At 41.9% G+C, this 21549-nt stretch overlaps 1 protein-coding gene across 1 annotated transcript in view; it reads left to right on the forward strand.

The window, feature by feature from the left end:
* Positions 1-21184, forward strand: part of LOC106571996 (adherens junction-associated protein 1) — a 76475-nt gene extending 55291 nt beyond the window's left edge. Inside the window, exons 3-6 of the mRNA XM_014145672.2 lie at positions 17829-17916; positions 18074-18316; positions 19403-19534; positions 20379-21184. Of these exons, the coding sequence (XP_014001147.1) occupies positions 17829-17916; positions 18074-18316; positions 19403-19475 (404 nt within the window). The 3' untranslated portion in view covers positions 19476-19534; positions 20379-21184. The remainder of the gene's footprint in view (positions 1-17828; positions 17917-18073; positions 18317-19402; positions 19535-20378) is intronic.
* Positions 21185-21549: the final 365 nt, after the last annotated feature.

Consider the following 21549-nt stretch of genomic DNA (forward strand, 5'->3'; position numbering starts at 1 on the left):
ATGAAGCTGGTTGAGAGAATGCCAAGAGTGTGCCAAGACTGTCATCAAGGCAAAGGGTGGCTACTTTGAATAATATTTTGATTTGTTTAACACTTTTTTGGATACTACATGATTCCATATGTGTTATTTCATAGTTTTGATGTCTTCATTATTATTCTACAGTGTAGAAAATATAAAAAAAGAAGAAAAACCGAGGGCCTTAAGTAAAATTACTGCCATAAAGATTTGCACATAGGAGAGATATGCACAAACATGACAGATATGGCAAACCTGAAACTCCATATTTGGAAGTTATTACACCTGACTTTGGCAGGGAGTTGACGACAAGAAAAAGACAAGAAGTTCTCACACGTTGACAAGAAGTTCTCACACATAGAAAAAAAGTTATTACGGTAGAAAGCGATTTGTAGTGGTAAAATCCCTGCCAAAAGTCAGGTGACCTAAGCGCTTCCAAATATGGAGTTATATATTAGTTATATATAGTTATACATAATATGAACATACAGTGCCTTCAGAAAGTATTCATACCCCTTGACTTGTTCCACATTTTGTTGTGTTACAGACTGAATTCAGAATGGATTAAATATATTTGTTTTCTCACCAATCTACACACAATACCCCATAATGATAAAGTGAACCCATGTTTTTAGAAATTTTTGCTAATTTATTGAATATGAAATACACATCTAATTTACATATGTATTCACACCCCTGAGTCAATACATGTTAGAATCACCTTTGGCAGCAATTACAGCTGTGAGTGTTTCTGGGTAAGTCTCTAAGAGCTTTGCACACCTGGTGTGACGTAGAAGTCCGTCACTGGCCGCGGGCAGCATTTGGTACTTTAACGCACGCACACATTCATCACTCCTCCCTGCTCCGTTATCAGATAAGTTAACAATGTGGGTCGACACACAAGTTAACGTCTCTATCTTAGTACATACATTTCACACTTACTTCAGTAACCAGTTAGGGTATAAAGAAATAAAGACAGGTGTTCATATTTAATATAAGCAATATTTAGTATACTTATCGATGTTATGGATGAGCACGGTTGTTTGTTCTGTTCCTCTCTCTCTCCATCTCTGTAGCTTCCAGGTATGCTGGATAAGGACCCGAGCTAAGGGAATTGGGCTTACTTTGTAGTGCCTGTCCGGAATGGCTCATTAATGTAAACGGGCATATTGGAAGACACTGTCAGTAGTGATGTAATTTTGTAAATGTTATATTGTGATGTTGTTTCATAAACGTGTTGCAATGTATATATTTTGGTATGTTTAGATAAATGGAAACTGTATGTTGAATAGGTAATTGCTTAATTAATTAGTGTTAATTGTTCTGAGGGGAGGGGCTACCCCTACAAAAGGAGCCTCTCTTTCAGTTCATAGAGGGGCATTTTGGATTGAGCTGTGGGTGGGGCAGCTTTGTTTTTAAGCTGTCCCATAAGGTATACGTTTGATGGCAGTACTGTTGTTTTGTTCCGGAATCACTATGTAAATAAACACCGTTGCACAGAAGAACTTTTGCGGCTCCGCCATCTTTTTATTTTTTATAGAGGTTAGGTTTTCCAGTTTAGCCTTCTGGCCTACTCTACGTGACACCTGGATTGTACAATATTTGCACATTAGCTCTGTCAAGTTGGTTGTTGATCATTGCTAGACAGCCATTTTCAAGTCTTGCTATCAATTTTTAAGCTGATTGAAGTCAAAACTGTTACTCGGCCACTCAAGAACATTCAATGTCATCTTGGTAAGAAACTCCAGTATATATTTGGCTTTGTGTTTTAGATTATTGTCCTGCTGAAAGATGAATTTGTCTCCCAGTGTCTGTTGGAAAGCAGAGTGAACCATATTTTCCTCTAGGATTTTGCCTGTTCTTAGCTCTATTCTGTTTTGTTTTATCTATAAGAATATTTTGAAGATAAATACAGAACGCAGAGGATGAGAGGATGAGAATACTAATGGTCAATAGGGAATTGTCAATGTAAATACTTGGTCTTCAGTTCAACATCTGTTTAGAATCTGTGGAATGTCAGTCCTGGACTCTACATGTGCTACATGTACCACATTTTCATTGGTCTGTATATTGAGTCTGGAGCAGGATACTTGTTATTTGGCCATTGGCCCAGTTGTACTGCAAGGACTTCTGATTGGTCAACCCCAGGCTAGGGTGGGGGGGGTTATAAATGGCATCCTGTTCCTTTGTTCTGTGGAGAAAAGCTGACGACAGGGGAGGCTGAACATCTACCTCCCAGCATAACATCTATGATTTGTCCATAACATCTATGATTTGTCAGATAAATCTATTTTTCTCCCCCTGATTTGCTTTGGACATCAGCTGCTAACATATCCTAAAAAATCTCCCTAATCCTTGCCGATGACAAGCATCGGATGATGAGAAGCATACCCATAACATGATGCAGCCACCACCATGCTTAAAAATATGAAGAGTGGTACTCAGTGATGTGTTGTGTTGGATTTGCCCCAAACATAATGCTTTGTATTCAGGACATAAATGTAATTTGTTTGCCACATTTTTTGCAGTTTTGATTTAGTGCCTTATTGCAAAGAGGATGCATGTTTTGGAATATTTTCATTCAGTACAGGCTTACTTCTTTTCTCTCTGTCATTTAGGTTAGTAAACCCTCAGTGTTTTCCTATCACAGCCATTAAACTCTGTAACTGTTTTAAAGTCATCATTGGCATCCTGGTTAAATCCCTCAGTGGTTTCCTTCCTCTCTGGCAACTGAGTTAGGAAGGACGCCTGTATCTTCGTAGTGACTGGGTGTAATCCAAAGTGTAATAAATAACTTCACCATGCTCAAAGGGATATTCAATGTATGCTTTTGTTATTTCCTAGCAGGCTTTGTAAAACCTGCATGGTCTTTGTGGTTGAATCTGTGTTTGAAATTCACTGCTCGACTGAGGGACCTTACAGATAATTGAATGTGTGGGGTACAGAGATGGGGTAATCATTCAAAAATAATGTTAAACACTATTATTGCACTCAGACGGAGTCCATGCAACTTAATAGTGTATGTGACTTGTTAAGCACATTTTTACTCCTTAACTTATCTAGGCTTGCCATAACATAAGGGTTGAATACTTATTGACTCAAGACATTTTAGCTTTTCATTTTTAACAAAAATAAATACATCTCAAAAGACAATTCCACTTCGACATTATGGGGTATTGTGTGTAGACCAGTAACTCAAAATGTCAATTTAATCAATTTTACATTCAGGCTGTTACACAACAAAATGTTGAAAACGTTAATTGGTGTGAATACTTTCTGAAGGCACTGTATGTCATAGTGAAATGGGAAACTGCCATACTTCTACAGTAGACTATATCTTAACTTTTAGCGTTGACCCAGTGGTACAGATGTTTCACTTCATATGAACCCAGCCCCATCCAGACCTACTCAGCTGGATTTTCTCAGACTTTGCGGAACACGCACTCATGACTCTATTCTATGTGCACCAAAGTTACAATCTGTTTGTCTGAAGTGCCTTTTGAAAGCCTAACACTGTAAGATTGTATTTTATAGCTTAGCTAGCCATGTAGGCAATAGAATAAGCTTTGAAATGATTCCCACCTGACCCATATTGCAATTTATAATGGAATGTTTTTGGATTACGTAAACAACAACAGTAATTGTGTGTTGGTGGGGACGCAGGGCTGTGTTCGAAACAAAAAACTACCAGCATGCTTATGTTCCTCAATGGCAAATCTAGGAGAGCTCAAAAAAGTAGCCTATAGTTGAAGAGTGTAAGTTCTAAGTTTAGGTTTAAAACAAATAACAACTGCCCATTTTTCCTTGTGGATCAGAAAAAGTGTGTCCTTGATTTGGTTAAGACCACATAGTACAGTGGTTTGTCCTTTAAAAGTTGCAGCTTACTGCAGCACAGCTTGCATGGTGCCGCAGAATTACATGGCACGTTATTTAAGTATCAGCTATTGTAACCACTAAAGCTAGTTAGAGCTAGTTTGACCACCAGAGGGGATCTTTGAGAAGCATTTGATTGCCTTCAATAGTGGCTGTACTAGAGAATTTAAAACCTTTTTTGTAAGAACATAGTATATGGAACTGATTTTAAGAAATGTTGCTTAATTAGTATGATTAATATTATGTTGTATCTATTCCAAGAAAAATGAAAAACCCTCAGGGTTTCCGTTAGGATGAAACTGAAAATATGGCACTGTACAACGTGACAGTCGGGAGTAGGCTACAATACAAAGAGCATAACATTTCCACACCCTAATTGTATAATTGTAGTCTAACCAATACCCAAACGGAGATTCAGTGAAAATAAAAATCTCATTGATTTATCAAGACCAGTCCCCATGCTTGTCTCAGAGCAGCGCGAAAAGGTGATAAAATAGTTGACCACAGCGAGTAGGCAATTGCTTCCATCCTATTACTTCAATATGCTCTTTAAATAAATAAGACCTACACCACTTTTAACAGCACATTACTGAACACTAGTGAGACTCATGTCGCCTATGGTAGGCCAACAGTATATCAGCTTTTTTTTTTCAATGACGTGACTGCCAATAATTACATATGGGTCTCGCCATGGCCATGGCGACCAGCACGGGTATCAAACCTGCATCTGTAGCAAATAATCTTGCACTGCGATGCAGTGTCTTAGACCATTGCGCCGATCGGGAGGGCTATTATAATACTGTACATGGTGTCCAGGTCAAGTTAACCAAAACATTTATTTATTAAAGACTATCATAAAGAATGTTGGTACTTAATTATTTTGATCCAAGCCATGAATGAGCGAGTTACTCAGCTTTATGTAGGTGCAGGGCTATATGACTGTGCCATCAACTTGATAATATATAACCTGTTAGGGCTAGGGGGCAGTATTGACACGGCTGGATAAAAAAACGTACCCGATTTAATCTGGTTACTACTCCTGCCCAGTAACTAGAATATGCATATAATTATTGGCTTTGGATAGAAAACACTCCAAAGTTTCTAAAACTGTTTGAATGGTGTCTGTGAGTATAACAGAACTCAAATGGCAGGTCAAAACCTGAGAAGATTCTGTACAGGAAGTACCCTGTCTGACCATTTCTTGGCCTTCTTTGCCATCTCTATCCATTACAAAGGATCTCTGCTGTTACGTGACACTTCCTACGGCTCACATGGGCTCTCAGAAGGCGGCAAAAAGCTGAATCGTGGCTTTGCAGGCTCTGGCTGAAAAAAAGTAGCGCGTTTGGGTAGTGGCTGGTTACAGTACTGTGAGACTCAGGCGCGTGCCCGCGTCGCCCGAATGCTTTGTTTTCTTTCCTCTGTTTACCTAAACGGAGATTCCCGGTCGGAATATTATCGCTTTTTTACGAGAAAAATGGCATAAAAATGGATTTTAAACAGCGGTTGACATGCTTCGAAGTACGGTAATGGAATATTTAGAATTTTTTTTGTCACGAATTGCGCCATGCTCGTGACCCTGATTTACCATTTCGGATAGTGTCTGGAACGCACGAACAAAACGCCGCTATTTGGATATAACGATGGATTATTTTGGACCAAACCAACATTTGTTATTGAAGTAGCAGTCCTGGGAGTGCATTCTGACGAAGACAACAAAGGTAATCAAACTTTTGTAATAGTAAATCTGACTTTGCTCAGGGCTAAACTTGGTGGGTGTCTAAATGGCTAGCCGTGATGGCTGGGCTATCTACTGAGAATATTGCAAAATGTGCTTTCACCGAAAAGCTATTTTAAAATCGGACACCTCGATTGCACAAAGGAGTTCTGTATCTATAATTCTTAAAATTATTGTTATGTTTTTTGTGAACGTTTATCGTGAGTAATTTAGTAAATTCACCGGAGGTTTGCGGGGGGTATGCTAGTTCTGAACGTCACATGCTAATGTAAAAAGCTGGTTTTTGATATAAATATGAACTTGATTGAACAAAACATGCATGTATTGTATAACATAATGTCCTAGGTGTGTCATCTGATGAAGATCATCAAAGGTTAGTGCTGCATTTAGCTGTCTTCTGGGTTTTTGTGACATTATATGCTAGCTTGAAAAATGGGTGTCTGATTATTTCTGGCTGGGTACTCTGCTGACATAATCTAATGTTTTGCTTTCGTTGTAAAGCCTTTTTGAAATCGGACAGTGTGGTTAGATTAACGAGAGTCTTGTCTTTAACATGCTGTAAAATAGTCATATGTTTGAGAAATTGAAGTAATAGCATTTCTAAGGTATTTGAAAATCGCGCCACGGGATTCAACTGGCTGTTGCGTAGGTGGGACGAATTCGTCCCGCCTAGCCCAGAGAGGTTAACTGTAACGCGGGTCGTATAAAGGGGACCAAGGCGCAGCATGTAGAGTGCTCATACTTTACTTTAATGAAAACACTTAAAACAAAACGACAGGTAACTAACAAAACGGAAAATAACTACCCACACCAACACAGGAAAAACAGGCTGCCTAAGTATGGCTTCCAATCAGAGACAACGATAGACAGCTGCCTCTGATTGTAAACCATACCTGGCCAAAAAGGATAACAATATTTTTTAGGTGATTTTGTTTAAAAAAAACGAAAGTGAGAGATTGTAATCTGAATAAAGGCCAAAATAATATTTGTAAAGGCCAAAACGTTTATTTCTGTTTTTAGAGAGAGAGAAACACTGGGCCAATTGTGAGCCGTCCTATGGGACTCCCAATCACGGTTGGATGTGATACATAATAATACTTTTTGTTGTATTATTTGTTTTGTGTTTTCTGGTGGATTAAACTGAAATTCACGGCCGGTTGTGATACAGCCAACCTAATTAAGAAATAAACTCAGAAAAAAACGTCCTCTCACTGTCAAATGCGTTTATTTTCAGCAAACTTAACATGTGTAAATATTTGTATGAACATAACAAGATTCAACAACTGAGACAAAAACTGAACAAGTTCCACAGACATGTGACTAACAGAAATGGAATAATGTGTCTGTCATAAGCGTCGTAATGATCGGACCAAACTGCAGCGGGTATGTGAAACATCTTCTTGATTTATTAAAGAAATGAACACTGAACAAAAGAATGACGGAAAACAGTCCTGTAAGGTACTCTGACTATACATGGAACAACCACCCACAAAACTCAAGACAAAAACCCCTACTTAAATATGGCCTCTAATCAGAGGCAACGAGATACAGCTGCCTCCAATTGGAGACCAATCCCAAACAATACCACATAGAAATACTAGAAAATCAAACATAGAAATACATAACATAGAACTAACCAAAAAACAACAACAACACAAAACAAACACACCCCTGCCACGTCCTTACCAACTACAATAACAAAATGACCCCTTTACTGGTCAGGACGTGACAGTACCCCCCCCCCCCCAAAGGTGCAGACACCGAATGCACCTTAACCATAAGACACCAACAACAACCCACAAAAAAATAAAAAATAAAGGGAGGGAAGGGAGTGTGGCCACCATCAGGTGGCTCTGGTTCCAGCCTTAGTCCCCACTCTAACCTGTCCACCCCTGCTGAAGGCTCAGGGCTGTAGCCAACCGCTGAAGGCTCTGGGCTGAGGGGTGACTCTGGCTGCGCCGGACTGGCGGGCGACTCTGGCTGCGCCGGACTGGCGGGCGACTCTGGCTGCGCCGGACTGGCGGGCGACTCTGGCTGCGCCGGACTGGCGGGCGACTCTGGCTGCGCCGGACTGGCGGGCGACTCTGGCTGCGCCGGACTGGCGGCCGTCTCTGTCGGTTCCGGACTGTGGGCCGTCTCTGTCGGTTCCGGACTGTGGGACGTCGCCGGAAGCACTGGACGGGGCACTGTCGCCGGAAGCTCTAGACGGGGACTGCGCACTGAAGGCCTGATGCGTGGGACTGGCTTTTGAGGCGCCAGACTAGTGACACGCACCACAGGGTTAGTGCGAGGAGCAGGAACAGGACGTACTGGACTGGGCAGGCGCACTAAAGGCCTGGTGCGTGGGGCTGGCTTTGGAGGCGCCAGACTAGGGACGCGCACCACAGGGCTAGTGCTAGGAGCAGGAACAGGACGTACTGGACTGGGCAGGCGCACTGGAGGCCTGGTGCGTGGGGCTGGCTTTGGAGGCGCCAGACTGGAGACACACACCACAGGACTACTGCAAGGAGCAGGAACAGGGTAAACTGGACCCTGGAGATGCACTGGAGGTCTGGAGCATACGGCCTGCACAACCCTTCCTGGCTGAGTGCTCACCATAGCCTGGCCGTACTGAGAAGCTTTCACTGATTGCACCGGCCTTTGAATGCGTCTGGGCAATACAGTGCCCATTTCCGCATAGCTCGGTGCTTTCTTGGTCCGTCGCTCCCCATAATAAGCACGAGGAGTTGGTTCAGGCCTATTGCCTGACTTACTCCAACTCCCCATGTGCCCCCCCCAAAATGTTTTGGGAGGCTGCCTCTCGCACTTGCCAATCCCTGCGTATAACGCCTCGTAATGGGGCCACTCCGCCTTAGCTGCCTCCAGCTCCTCCTTAGGGCGCCGGTACTCCCCAGCCTGCTGCCATGGTCCTGCCCCATCCAGGATCTCCTCCCAGGTCCATGACTCTTTATAGTCCTCCTGCTGCTCCTTCCTCCGCTGCTTGGTCCTCTTATGGTGGGTGGTTCTGTCATAAGCGTCGTAATGATCGGACCAAACTGCAGCGGGTATGTGAAACATCTTCTTGATATATTAAAGAAATGAACACTGAACAAAAGAACAACGGAAACCAGTCCTGTAAGGTACTCTGACTATACATGGAACAACCACCCACAAAACACAAGACAAAACCCCCTACTTAAATATGGCCTCTAATCAGAGGCAACGAGACACAGCTGCCTCCAATTAGAGACCAATCCCAAACAATATCACATAGAAATAGAAATACTAGAAAATCAAACATAGAAATACATAACATAGAACTAACCCAAAAAGTCCCAACAACACAAAACAAACACACCCCTGCCACGTCCTGACCAACTACAATAACAAAATTACCCCTTTACTGGTCAGGACGTGACAGTGTCCCTGAACAAAGGGGGGGGGGGGGGGGTCAATATTAAAAGTAAAAGTCAGTATCTGGTGTGGCTACCAGCTGCATTAAGTACTGCAGTGCATCTCCTCCTCATGGACTGTACCAGATTTGCCAGTTCTAGCTGTGAGATGTTACCCCACTCTTCCACCAAGGCATCTGCAAGTTCCCAGACATTTCTGGGGGGGAATGGCCCTAGCACTCACCCTCCGATCCAACAGGTCCCAGACGTGCTCAATGGGATTGAGATCCGGGCTCTCCGCTGGCCATGGCAGAGCACTGACAGGAAATCCCGCACAGAACGAGCATTATGGCTGGTGGCATTGTCAAGCTGGAGAGTCATGTCAGGATGAGCCTGCAGGAAGGGTACCACGTGAGGGAGGAGGATGTCTTCCCTGTAACGCACAGCGTTGAGATTGCCTGCAATGACAACAAGCTCAGTCCGATGATGCTGTGACACACCGCCCCAGACCATGACGGATCCTCCAATTCCTAATCAATCCCGCTCCAGAGTACAGGCCTTGGTGTAATGCTCATTCCTTCGACGATAAACGCGAATCCAACTATCACCCCTGGTGAGACAAAATCGCGACTCGTCAGTGAAGAGCACTTTTTGCCAGTCCTGTCTGGTCTAGCGACAGTGGGTTTGTGCCCATAGGCAACGTTGTTGCCGGTGATGTGTGGTGAGGACCTGCCTTACAACAGGCCTACAAGCCCTGGTGTGATGTTCGGCTGTACCGATCCTGTGCAGGTGTTACACGTGGTCTGCCACTGCGAAGACGATCAGCTGTCTGTCCTCTCTCCCTGTAGCGCTGTCTTAGGTGTCTCACAGTACGCACATTGCAATTTATTGCCCTGGCCACATCTGCAGTCCTCATGCCTCCTTGCAGCATGCCTAAGGCACGTTCACGCAGATGAGCAGGGACCCTGGGCATCTTTCTTTTGGTGTTTATCAGAGTCAGTAGAAAGGCCTGTTTAGTGTCCTAAGTTTTCATAACTGTGACCTTAATTGCCTACCGTCTGTAAGCTGTTAGTGTCTTACCAACCTTTCTACAGGTGCATGTTCATTAATTGTTTCTGGTTCATTGAACAAGCATGGGAAACCATGTTTAAACCCTTTAAAATGAAGATCTGTGAAGTTATTTTGATTTTTACGAATTATCTTGAAAGACAGGGTCCTGAAAAAGGGACGTTTCTTTTTTTTGATGAGTTTATAATTCTAAATTAATAATAATAATAATAATAATAATAATCGCTTTGTTTAAGAAATAACAGTATTGGAGATTATTTTGTTTTCAAATAATGTAAAATGAGCAAGAAAAAGGCCAATCCTTAACATGTGGTGAGACATTGCTACTAATTTGTAAATAAAGCCAGTTTGTTATTTAGAATGATTCTGTTTTTAGAGGGAGAGAAACCAAAAATCTACAGTCATCTCATGGGTCTCCCAGTTGAGGCCGGTACGGGTATTGAACCAGCATCTATAGCAACACAGCTTGCACTGCTATGCAGTGTCTTAGACCGCTGCACCACTCAGGCACTGTATAACGTGACTAGTCGGGAGTGGGCTACAGTACTACAGTAAGAGCAAAAGAAAATAATAAAAACCTTAGTGTAACAACAGTTTTAGGGACCACAGTGGAGAAGGTGAAAGCTTCAAGTTCCTCAGCATACACATCACTGACAATCTGAAATGGTCCAACCACACAGAAAGTGTGGTGAAGGCACAACAGCGCCTCTTCAATGTCACTGGTCACCTCATTAATGGAACACTAGTCACTTTAATAATAGTTACATACTGCTTTACTCATTTCATATGTACAGTTGAAGTCGGAAGTTTACATACACCTTAGCCAAATACATTTAAACTCAGTTTTTCACAATTCCTGACATTTAATCCTAGTTAACATTCCCTGTCTTAGATCAGTTAGGATCACCACTTTTATTTTAAGAATGTGAAATGTCAGAATAATATTAGAGAGAATGATTTATTTCAGCTTTTATTTCTTTCATCGCATTCCCAGTGGGTCAGAAATGTACATACACTCAATTAGTATTTGGTAGCATTGCCTTTAAATTGTTAAACTTGTGTCAAACAATTCGGGTAGCCTTCCACAAGCTTCCCACAATAAGTTGGGTGAATTTTGACCCATTCCTCCTGTCAGAGCTGGAGTAACTGAGTCAGGTTTGTAGGACTCCTTGCTCACACACACTTTTTCTGTTCTGCCCACAAATTTTCCATAGGATTGAGGTCAGGGCTTTGTGATGGCCACTCCAATACCTTGACTTTGTTGTTCTTAAGCATTTTGCCACAACTTTGGAAGTATGCTTGGGGTCATTGTCCATTTGGAAGACCCATTTGCGACCAAGCTTTAACTTCCTGACTGATGTCTTGAGATATTGATTCAATATATCCACATAATTTCCCGCCTCATGATGCCATCTATTTTGTGAAATGCACCAGTCCCTCCTGCAGCAAAGCACCCCCACAACATGATGCTGCCACCCCCATGCTTCACGGTTGGGATGGTGTTCTTCGGCTTGCAAGCTTCCCCCTTTTTCCTCCAAACATAACGATGGTCATTATGGCCAAACAGTTCTATTTTTGTTTCATCAGACCAGAGGACATTACTCCAAAAAGTACGATCTTTGTCCCCATGTGCAGTTGCAAACCGTAGTCTGGCTTTTTTACGGCGGTTTCGGAGCAGTGGCTTCTTGCTTGCTGAGCGGCCATTCAGGTTATGTCGATATAGGACTAATTTTACTGTGGATATAGATACTTTTGTACGTGTTTTCTCCAGCATCTTCACCAGGTCCTTTGCTGTTGTTCTGGGATTGATTTGCACATTTCGCACCAAAGTACGTTCATCTCTAGGAGACAGAACGCATCTCCTACCTGAGCGGTATGACGGCTGTGTGGTCCCATGGTGTTTATACTTGCGTACTATTGTTTGTACAGATGAATGTGGTACCTTCAGACATTTGGAATTTGCTCCCAAGGATGAACCAGACATGTGGAGGTCTACAATTTTTTTTCTGAGGTCTTGGCTGATTTCTTTTGATTTTCCCATGATGTCAAGCAAAGAGGCACTGAGTTTGAAGGTAGGCCTTGAAATACATCCACAGGTACACCTCCAATTGACTCAAATTATGTCAATTAGCCTATCAGAAGCTTCTAAAGCCATGACATCATGTTCTGGAATTTTCCAAGCTGTTTAAAGGCACAGTCAACTTAGTGTATGTAAACTTCTGACCCACTGGAGTTGTGATACAGGGATTTATAAGTGAAATAATCTGTCTGTAAACAATTGTTGGAAAAGTTACTTGTGTCATGCACAAAGTAGATGTCCTAACTGACTTGCCAAAACTATAGTTTGTTAACAAGGAATTGGTGGAGTGATTGAAAAATGAGTTTTAATGACTCCAACATAAGTGTATGTAAACTTCTGACTTCAACTGTAAGTGTACGTAACCAATATCATTTGAATAGATTAAATGTAATAGCAATGAAGCACCTAGGTGCCCAGTAACAGGCTCTGACAATATTTGTGTATGTGCCTTTTTCTGATCATTATTCTTTAGTGATCCTGTGGCCCACTGTGTGAAGTAGATTTAAGCCTCCTGATGCTGGCTGATTGTTCCCGGTGATGTTTTGCTAGCTCCGCTCAGCTCTCTCAAAGCCGCGCAGATGGAGCTGTCAGCTTCATTATGGATATGAGATGATTAAAACTGCCATCCATCCTGCTGGCTGATCGCTCAAGTCTTGTTATCGCGTTCTGAAGTCGAGAGGTTAAACGAGGCAGTGGAGTCAATAAGTAAAAAATGAAATCCCACCAAAAATGTGATGAATTCATCGAAAATGTATAGAACCTGCTGCAGCTGCTAATTCAGGTGTTGTTATCACACTCTGAAGAGGTGAGGTTAAACGAACAGTCAGTTAAATAAGTAAGGCCAGAATCCACCCGAAGCACATATAAAATGTACGTTAAGTACAGTACTCGAGTGCTTCAGTTAGGTATCTATATTTAAAGAGGTGTGCAAATTTGGCAAACGCCACGCCACCAATGCTACATTGTGACCTCTAAGAGCCTTGTAGAGGTGTAGGCTACAATAGAGTGAGAGGCTCTTCAGGCACAGAGAGAGAAACCTTACCCACTGGTTACCATGGCAATCTAATAATCTCGCCATTACTCTATATTGACTCTCGATAAGCTGGGTAAAAATGAATTTTCTTCCCAAGCGTTAAATCTGGACTTAAATGCTGATGCCTGGTGACAGCCATGCAGAGTCGAGCCTTCTGACTTATAGAAACTCGGCCAAGAGGAGATGAAGAGCAGCCAGAATGAACAGATGCTATTTTACTTCATGTTTCCAATGCTCAGCTCTTTCATGGCTGACATCTCCTCTGAGAGGAAAAGGTGCACTACTGGCAAGCGACCATTTTAAAAACATGTTGTTGTTTCTGTATTAGCTAGACTCCAACACCTTATTCATCCAAACAGGTCAGGAGATAGCACATTGTTCCTTTACTCAATGTCAACTAGAAATATGAGGTGTTGGTGTACATATTTTAGAATGCAATCTCTAACAGCAAATGTTCACAGTGCACGTCATTTGTTTGTTTTACACAAATTCAGACAGCATGAAGAAACATCAATTTCATGTCAGATAATTGAGTGGGGAGGATATGCGAGGGATTACGGTTGAATACATCACACATACAACTTTCACTCTGTTATGTAGTCCCACTTGTTGGTGGCAATCCCCTTTCGGTACTTAAAAATTGACTGCCTATACAAAGCATCGATTCGATGAAGAAATAGTTGTGTCAAAATTGACTACAAAGTGTAAGTAGGATAATTTTGGTCATAAAGTCAGCCTCATCTAAAAGTTTGAAACATCCGTGCATCACAACAGGTAAATTAAGTTTAGGTGTTAATTTTACGATGTTAATTTTCCCACTAACATGGGGTGAACAGCTGCAGTGATTGCTCTCTATCCAATGGCATAGAGAGTGAGACAGACCTGCCCAGCAGCTCCGACTTTGTTTAGATAAGACAAAACGTTGCAAATTCTTTTACTTGAGAAATACTGCACCAACACCTTAATTAGATGTAAATTTGCGCAACTAAAACATCCTTGGCAAAACCATAAAAACAAATCACAGATTTCTTGAGTTATCTTAGATTCATTCTGGGGATTTTGAGGAAGTGAAATAGGACAAACAGCGCAGAATCGGTCAGGAAACACACCTCCAAGACTTAAATCTTGTTTTTCTAATGAGCAACTGAAAGACACACGTGCCAATCGTTGCGTTCAGTGGCTCTTTAACACTAGAATAAGTATTTCATAGCCAGCTGTCCCCAAATGAAGTACAGGCATGCATGACAACTGCATTTACTGGTAAGTAACAACATCAGCGGAACTTGAACAAGAGTCTGACAAAATCTCCTCGACTTTCAAAGTTTGCTATCTAGAGTGATAAAATTATGCAGTGATGCCTTTGACATTGGATGAAAAGGTGTGTGGAATAATTGGCTCTGATCTCGCACTCTCTCTTTCTGTCTCTCTCTAAGTCTCTCTCTACTCTCTCTCTTCAGAAGCACCCTCTCTTCTTCTGTAAGTGTTTTAGATTGCTCGGTGACTCAGTGGAAATCAGGTCAGATTGACACTTTGACATCAGCGTTAATTGGCAATTGTGAGCCATCAGCAGGCTTTTCGACAGAAGGTTTCCCCTGCCCCATCTCCACTCAGGTACCACGTTTGGGAGGATGGATTGGAGAGGGGCCACTGGGAAGAGCGGAGGGGATAGGGGGGTTAAGTCTCACTGCATGTCAACCCTCACACTCTCCAGGAAGTTTAATGCATTATAAATGAGGGACAGATTCTGTACATTTGCAATGGGTGGGAGGAAGGGAGGGCTGGCTTGCTCTCGACAACGTCTCCATTCACAAATGAGGGCTATTCCCACATTTTTCATGAGCTTTAATGCTGCTAGCGGACGTGGGCTGTACGGCGGCATTAGGCCTTAATGCTCAATGGCCATTTAGAATGATTGCCTTATAGCGTCAAATAACTCCTTGCTTAGAAACTGAGTTCCACATATTTTTCCTTTGCTCGGCAATGGCTGGTTATGCTTTTGTTATTGAGGCAATTTTGGGAGGACAAACCTGCTCAAAGGCAGTTCCCGCACAAATGGTCTGATAACAATTTAAAATCGATGCCCACAAGCAATTGAAATAGCCAGGCTATGAAATTGAGCAAGGGTCAAGGGTCCCCTGTGATGGGAAGCTAAGCCAATGTCCATTTATAGGGGAGGACACCGTTTCTGTTTCAAAAGTGGATGACTTCATTACTAAATGCACTGTTTGCTTCTGGTACCATTGACTTAACAGGTGAGCGTTTTCCGCTTGATGTCAGTGTTCCGTCTCGTTATCGAGGTTGGCAGTATGTTTTTTTGTTGTTGTTGCCAATTAAGAGCTATAGTGCTGCTAGATTTTTATCAACTGGCTGTGGAGTTTTGCCACAGGCTTTTATCCACTACTTTTTAATTAACTGGATGTGCATACACATAGGTAATGTACAGTATATATGTATGTTAAGGTCAATGTGTTTGATAAACTATTTACATCTGTTGCTGATATTATATTCTATTGTTCCCCTACTGGGCTGGGCTAGGTAGTCTTTAATAAAAACAGATAGTGAGATTTTCTTAAAACGCCATGCTTGTTAATGGCATGTTCATCAAACTGTCAAGACCATGAAGGTGAAAACCTAATTTATTTATTTCCAGGAGCCTTGGTGTGGCCCAAACTCTGCTGACACAGGGGTCAGTAGCTCTTTCTATCCCTCTCTTATTCTCTCTCTTTCCCCTTCTCACTCCCCCTCTCTTTGTCTGGCACTGATTCTATCAAACAAAACCTAACCCAGCACCTCTAAAGCAAGGTGACTGCTAAAGGTGATTTTTCAGCCTCACTGCTAGAGCACAATGAGTTTGAGCTAGCAGGACCAACATTTCTCCCTTAAACTGGCAGTTCTGGACAGGGATAGAGAATCATCTGGACCGTCTCCCGGTTGTGTCAGTGGAATCATTATCTGACATTATCTTGTCTTGTTAATGTACTGCCCTAAAAGTAGGTTATAAGGAGGCTTAAGACTGTATTTGTATGGCCAGGGCTTCAGCCTGATATGAATTTGGTATAAGCTGGAAACCTCTGCCAGAGAAACCTTTCATGCCGACATGAATGTAAAACGAAACAATTCTCCATGGAGACGTGGACTATCGATCCATGATCTATTATCCATGAACTTGGACAGGTGTTCATTTATTACTCCACACTTTCAACTTAAGCCTTGATGTCAGCCAGGAAGGGAGGCAGGGGAGTGCGCAAGAGAGAAAGATGCAAATGACTGCCAGATAAGTTAATGTGTTTGCTGCAGAGGGACTGATTGCAGCTAAGGAAGGGAGGCATTCCTGAGACAGCCAGAGAAATCATTAATCCAAGGTTGACCTGGCTGATTTGTGCCCTGCCCACAGAAGTTTGTTATCCAAGGGAATGTATATGCACAATGAGGGAGCTAGCGTTTTACAATGACTGAGTGGCCGCTCCTTTTGAGCTATCCCGAAGACTAACTGGACTGGAACAGCAGACAATCACCTGGCTGATGAGGGTTTGGATGTATGGGCCCGCAAGGACGTTTTCATCATGAAGAACTTGGCGTTCTGCTGCATGTGGCCCACTCATTGCTGGTGAATTGTCCCCCCCCCTTCCCAACCCCACACCACCTCATCATACTGTATGTCGGCCATAGAGAGAAATCTGTGATGCTGACATGCACTGCATCTGTGTCTGTAGATGACCTTATTCCTCCAAAACTGAGGGATCAGCACCTTGCAGGGTTCTCCAGGGTTTAAGTAAAACAATACAGTGTTTTGTAGTTCAGTCATACGAAATGATTCGAACCAGCGAAACATCTGGAAGTCCGCATCTGTTTTTCGGCGTTGTGCAAAAGCAAGGCTGCGATTGGTGGATGGAGACTCATGGTTGGAGGTTTGTGTCACAATAAGCAGAGAGGGGGCACCACTGTGAACCATGTTATATGCCCTGTAGAAATGTGCAAATGTTTTTGTTTGTTCTTATTAGCGCCTTGGTACACATGAATTGATACTGTGGCGGATGTTTTTTCAAAATTCTAAATATGTTACAGGATCCCAGGCTTATTATTTTTTACAAAAACTTCTGTAATTGGAGAAAGTAACGGGAAAGTAATGCTCCTTTAAAGTTGATAACCCCAATTTTGAGTTGGAACATAGCTAATACAAAATATGAACTTAAAAACTGTCTGGGTCATTCAAAAACAGCTTAGGCATGGAAATCATGTACATTTGTATTTGAACTGAACTATCGGTTATTTTGAAGTAAAGACTTTGAGATTAAGTTTTGACAAGTGAAAAATATTGGTGCTTTGAATTCACTTATATGGAATCAGGGAAGAGTTAAGAAACTCAAAGTGAGTTTTAAGGTTCCCACCAGTTCAGGAGAAGTTGTAAAAATGTTGTACAAAAAAAAGATAACTAATCTAATATGTAGGTGGTTGGCTTTGATTGAATACTTTATAGATCTGTTAAATAATGAAGAGAATATGATCAATACCTTCACAGATATCTTCCTCTGACCTTGAGTAGATTGCCCTTGGTGTTATGTGGAACGCATATGGTTATTACTACCGGCCTTTAAAACCATTCCATTCGTAACTAAGCGCTTCTTTGTGTTTTGTGTCCTTCTTTCTTTGCAGGTCTGGCAGTTCACCAGATTATTACAATCACTGTGTCTCTCATTATGGTCATCGCAGCCTTGATAACTACACTTGTCCTTAAAAACTGGTAGGAAAGATTCTTTTATTTTGCAATTACTTCCTGACACACAAACAACACATCGCTTTTGAAAGTTTCAATTAATCTTTTACCAGAGCCACTCATCCACAGTGGTACAAGGTATGATTTTATGTTTGTTTCTTGTCTTTGGTACGTGTTTTTGTAGCTGTGTACAGTCGGGGAATGGCCGTCACAGTAGCCATCAGCGGAAGATCCACCAGCAGGAGGAGAGCTGTCAGAACCTGACCGACTTCACCCCTGCCCGCGTGCCCAATAAAGTGGACATCTTCACCGCCTACAACGACAGCCTGCAGTGCTCGCACGAGTGTGTGCGCACCGCTGTGCCCGTCTACACGGACGAGATGATCCAGCAGACCCCTATATACAAGACCACCTACAACGGAAATAGGTACGCCAGCTTGAAATCGCTCTCAGCGCTAGGTTTCTGGGTCAGTTTGATCACTGTTTGTGTAAGTGCTTCCCTCTCACTTTTGGGTTGGTTATTATGAGCAGTGTTGGGGTCATTACTCAAAAAAGCGAATATATTACCTGTACCTCGTTACTTCTTTCAACAATAACAAATGACTTTACTTATTACTCCCTGGGAAAAGTAAAAAGTTACCCCCCAAAACGTTGCGCATCCTCACACAATGTAAATGTTACGTGGGCCTATACACCAACACAAGTAGCCTAATAATGAGCAACACAAAAAAGAGGGGTATTCTACCGTGGATAAGGGCAGCGTTTCCTCTGCTACATACCCAGCTACAAGCTTGTTTAGCTCTCACAGCCTGTCCTCCTCAAAACAAGCCTTGATTGTTCGGATGAGGTAGGCCTACAGTCATCTTCAGCAGGAGTGGTCAGGCCTTGGGGTTCTTTCGCTACGAGTTTTGTCTTGGCGTGTTGCTTTTGAAGGTGCTTCAAGAGATTGGAGGTTGTGTTTCTAGCAGTGGATAAGTGTTTCTCTGCTGGGCACAGTTTACATTTTACAGTTATATTCTTGTCATTTTGTCATCCTACCAAATCAAAGTAATGGGAGTACTTCCATGCTGAGAAACAATGTTTTAAATGCTTCTGCCATTTTTCAACTAAAACGGTCAGTACTGTAGTAGGGCATGCGTGTGTAAACAGGAACTTGGTGAGAGGACGACAGAATAATCATCACAAATAATAACTATAATAGGAATAGGATACCTACTGTATCTTTGATCAATAACTGTAATATTGTTTCTCAAATTGGTACAGTACTCCGTTATATTACTCGTTACCGCAAAAAGTAATAGTATTAGTGTAACGCGTTACCCCCAACACTGATTATGAGTCGGGACAGAAGTTTCTCCTGGTATAATCACATATTTCGGAAAAAAGTCCTTGCCCTAAATGGTGTAAATCCTCTTTTTGTAAGTGGTATTGTTTTCCTTGCAAAGTACCTCTATATAGTGACTCCTGGACTCAAATTCTCATTATCTTTGTGTCTCAATCCTTTGTCCTACAGACCTTCTCCCACTGAAAGGCAGCTGATTCCTGTGGCCTTTGTGTCAGAGAAGTGGTTCGAGATCTCTTGCTGACTATCTGAAGCCTTTTTTACATCACGTGGATGGAACAAACTTCCTGAATTTATGCTCTGGTGAGTACTATGTCACTTTTCCCTCTGCAAATCCTTTTCTGAGCCTTCCCAACCTTGATCACTGTGGTGTTAGTGTCCCAGTTTGGGAATAGAAGGGAAATGGCATATGGTTGTTATTTCGGCAAGGATTTTTCATAAACTGCACTGGAAAATTGTATTTAATGGCAAGATCACCGAAGGTCATTCATTAGCAATTATAATCCAATTATGTTTGATTCATGCCCTTCAACAACCTAGCCTTTATGAAAAATATTACGCATTTATGGGGTTGCGGCCCTCATTCAGGCGGCCAGTGTAATATTGTTTCAATGTTTTGTTATGGGAAAGGGGAACTTTCCCTTGACTTTCCTGTATTTTTTATGCATCACCGATAAGCTGGACTGCCTCCATTTGAAATTTCAAGCGTGAAAGTTAAACACATGCGCTGGGCTAGTGTGTGGCTAAAAGCCCAGGGGGCCACACGTCTGTTATTGACCCAGCTTTGAAAAGGAATAGAACGCCTGCAGGAACAGTAGCAGGAGGAAGAGGGCCAAGACCATCGTCTGTACAGACATTGGTCTCAGTCAGAGAAAGAACTAAAATGCCCCAGTTCTTCCTTCCAGCACTGCAGTCTTAAAGACCATGGAGAGCCATTGTAGTTAGATGGGCATAAACAATGTTATTGCAATGTAGATGCACATTGTGACATGGTACTTACAACTGGCAGTTACGCAACATACTGTAGGTTATTTACTGTGTTCAATGTTGAGTTTGACACATGCTTATTTTGCTTTAACTGCTGCTATTGGTTTTCTACAGCTCTTCTGACAATTTTATTTGCTAATGTCAAGATTTTTCTCCACAGGATCCTTTGGTAAACTTTTCCAACCAAGAGAAAGAAGCGACTCAAACGACACAGATGAAGATATTTATTTTTCTATAAATGATGACAAACCGAGCAGCCATACCGCTGCCACTCTATACTATTTTCCAGAGACCTGTGTTCATTTAGATATCTAGTTAGAGTTAATATAAACTATATTACTGGATGTGCCAGAGAAGACCATCTACGTCAGCGTCACCTTGAAGGGGACTAGGTTTCTTGGAGAGCTAGGAGACTTGGAGGATCTGCTCTCAGTGGAAAAAGCTGAGCTGTATTACTGAACAATGTGCCAATTACGCCACTATGTGCCATAATCTGTACAGAACAATTCATGGACAACTAAAGACAGTGCTATATTAACCCTGTATCAAACATATTCTTTTTAAAGATAAATGAAGAAAAAAATATGTTTAAAAGTATTTGAATATGTTTTCTGAAATAGTCCAAAAAATATATATTATATGAAGCACTATTCATTGAGGGCAAGGGGAGAAAGAAGAAAATGGTAAATGCTTTAGTCAACACCTACATTTAATGCATTGTTACTATGTCCCATTTTAAAACCAGAGTAGTCTGTCTATTTTTATATATGAAAAGAGGTCAGTCAGTCACAACCCAAACAGTGCAGTTCCATGCCACATGATGTTTGGACAGCGGAACGCCATTAACAGTCCAATCAGAGATCGAATCCAAGCCCAGATTATTTTCCCTTTCGCTATGTCCTTTTTGTCGGTTTTGGATTGTGCTTACTACATTAAAAAAGGGCTCTATGGCTGTCGAACATTGCATACCCTATGTCCTGTTGTGTTCAGTTCTATCTGAATTTGGATAGCTAAAGCAAACAGAGAGGATTAGCAGTATGTTTACATATATACTGACTCAGGTCAGTGTCCAATACACAAGTCTTCATTCCATTTTCCATCCCAAGCATTATTCACAAGGGATAAGACATGATGAGTTACTTTGAGTGGTGGTAGGCTATGAGTGGTACCGCACAAGGGTGGAATTTAGAATTAACTTGTAAGAATACAATTATTCTAACTCTACAATTACAGTAAGTGAGAAATATTGAATATCTCCTCTCAACTATATGAATAGTCAGTGTTTACCACTGTTTCCCAGTGTCTGATTGCAAATATTTGTCTTATTAGTC

This window comes from Salmo salar, chromosome ssa15, assembly GCF_905237065.1.
Source record: "Salmo salar chromosome ssa15, Ssal_v3.1, whole genome shotgun sequence".
NCBI lineage: Eukaryota > Metazoa > Chordata > Actinopteri > Salmoniformes > Salmonidae > Salmo > Salmo salar.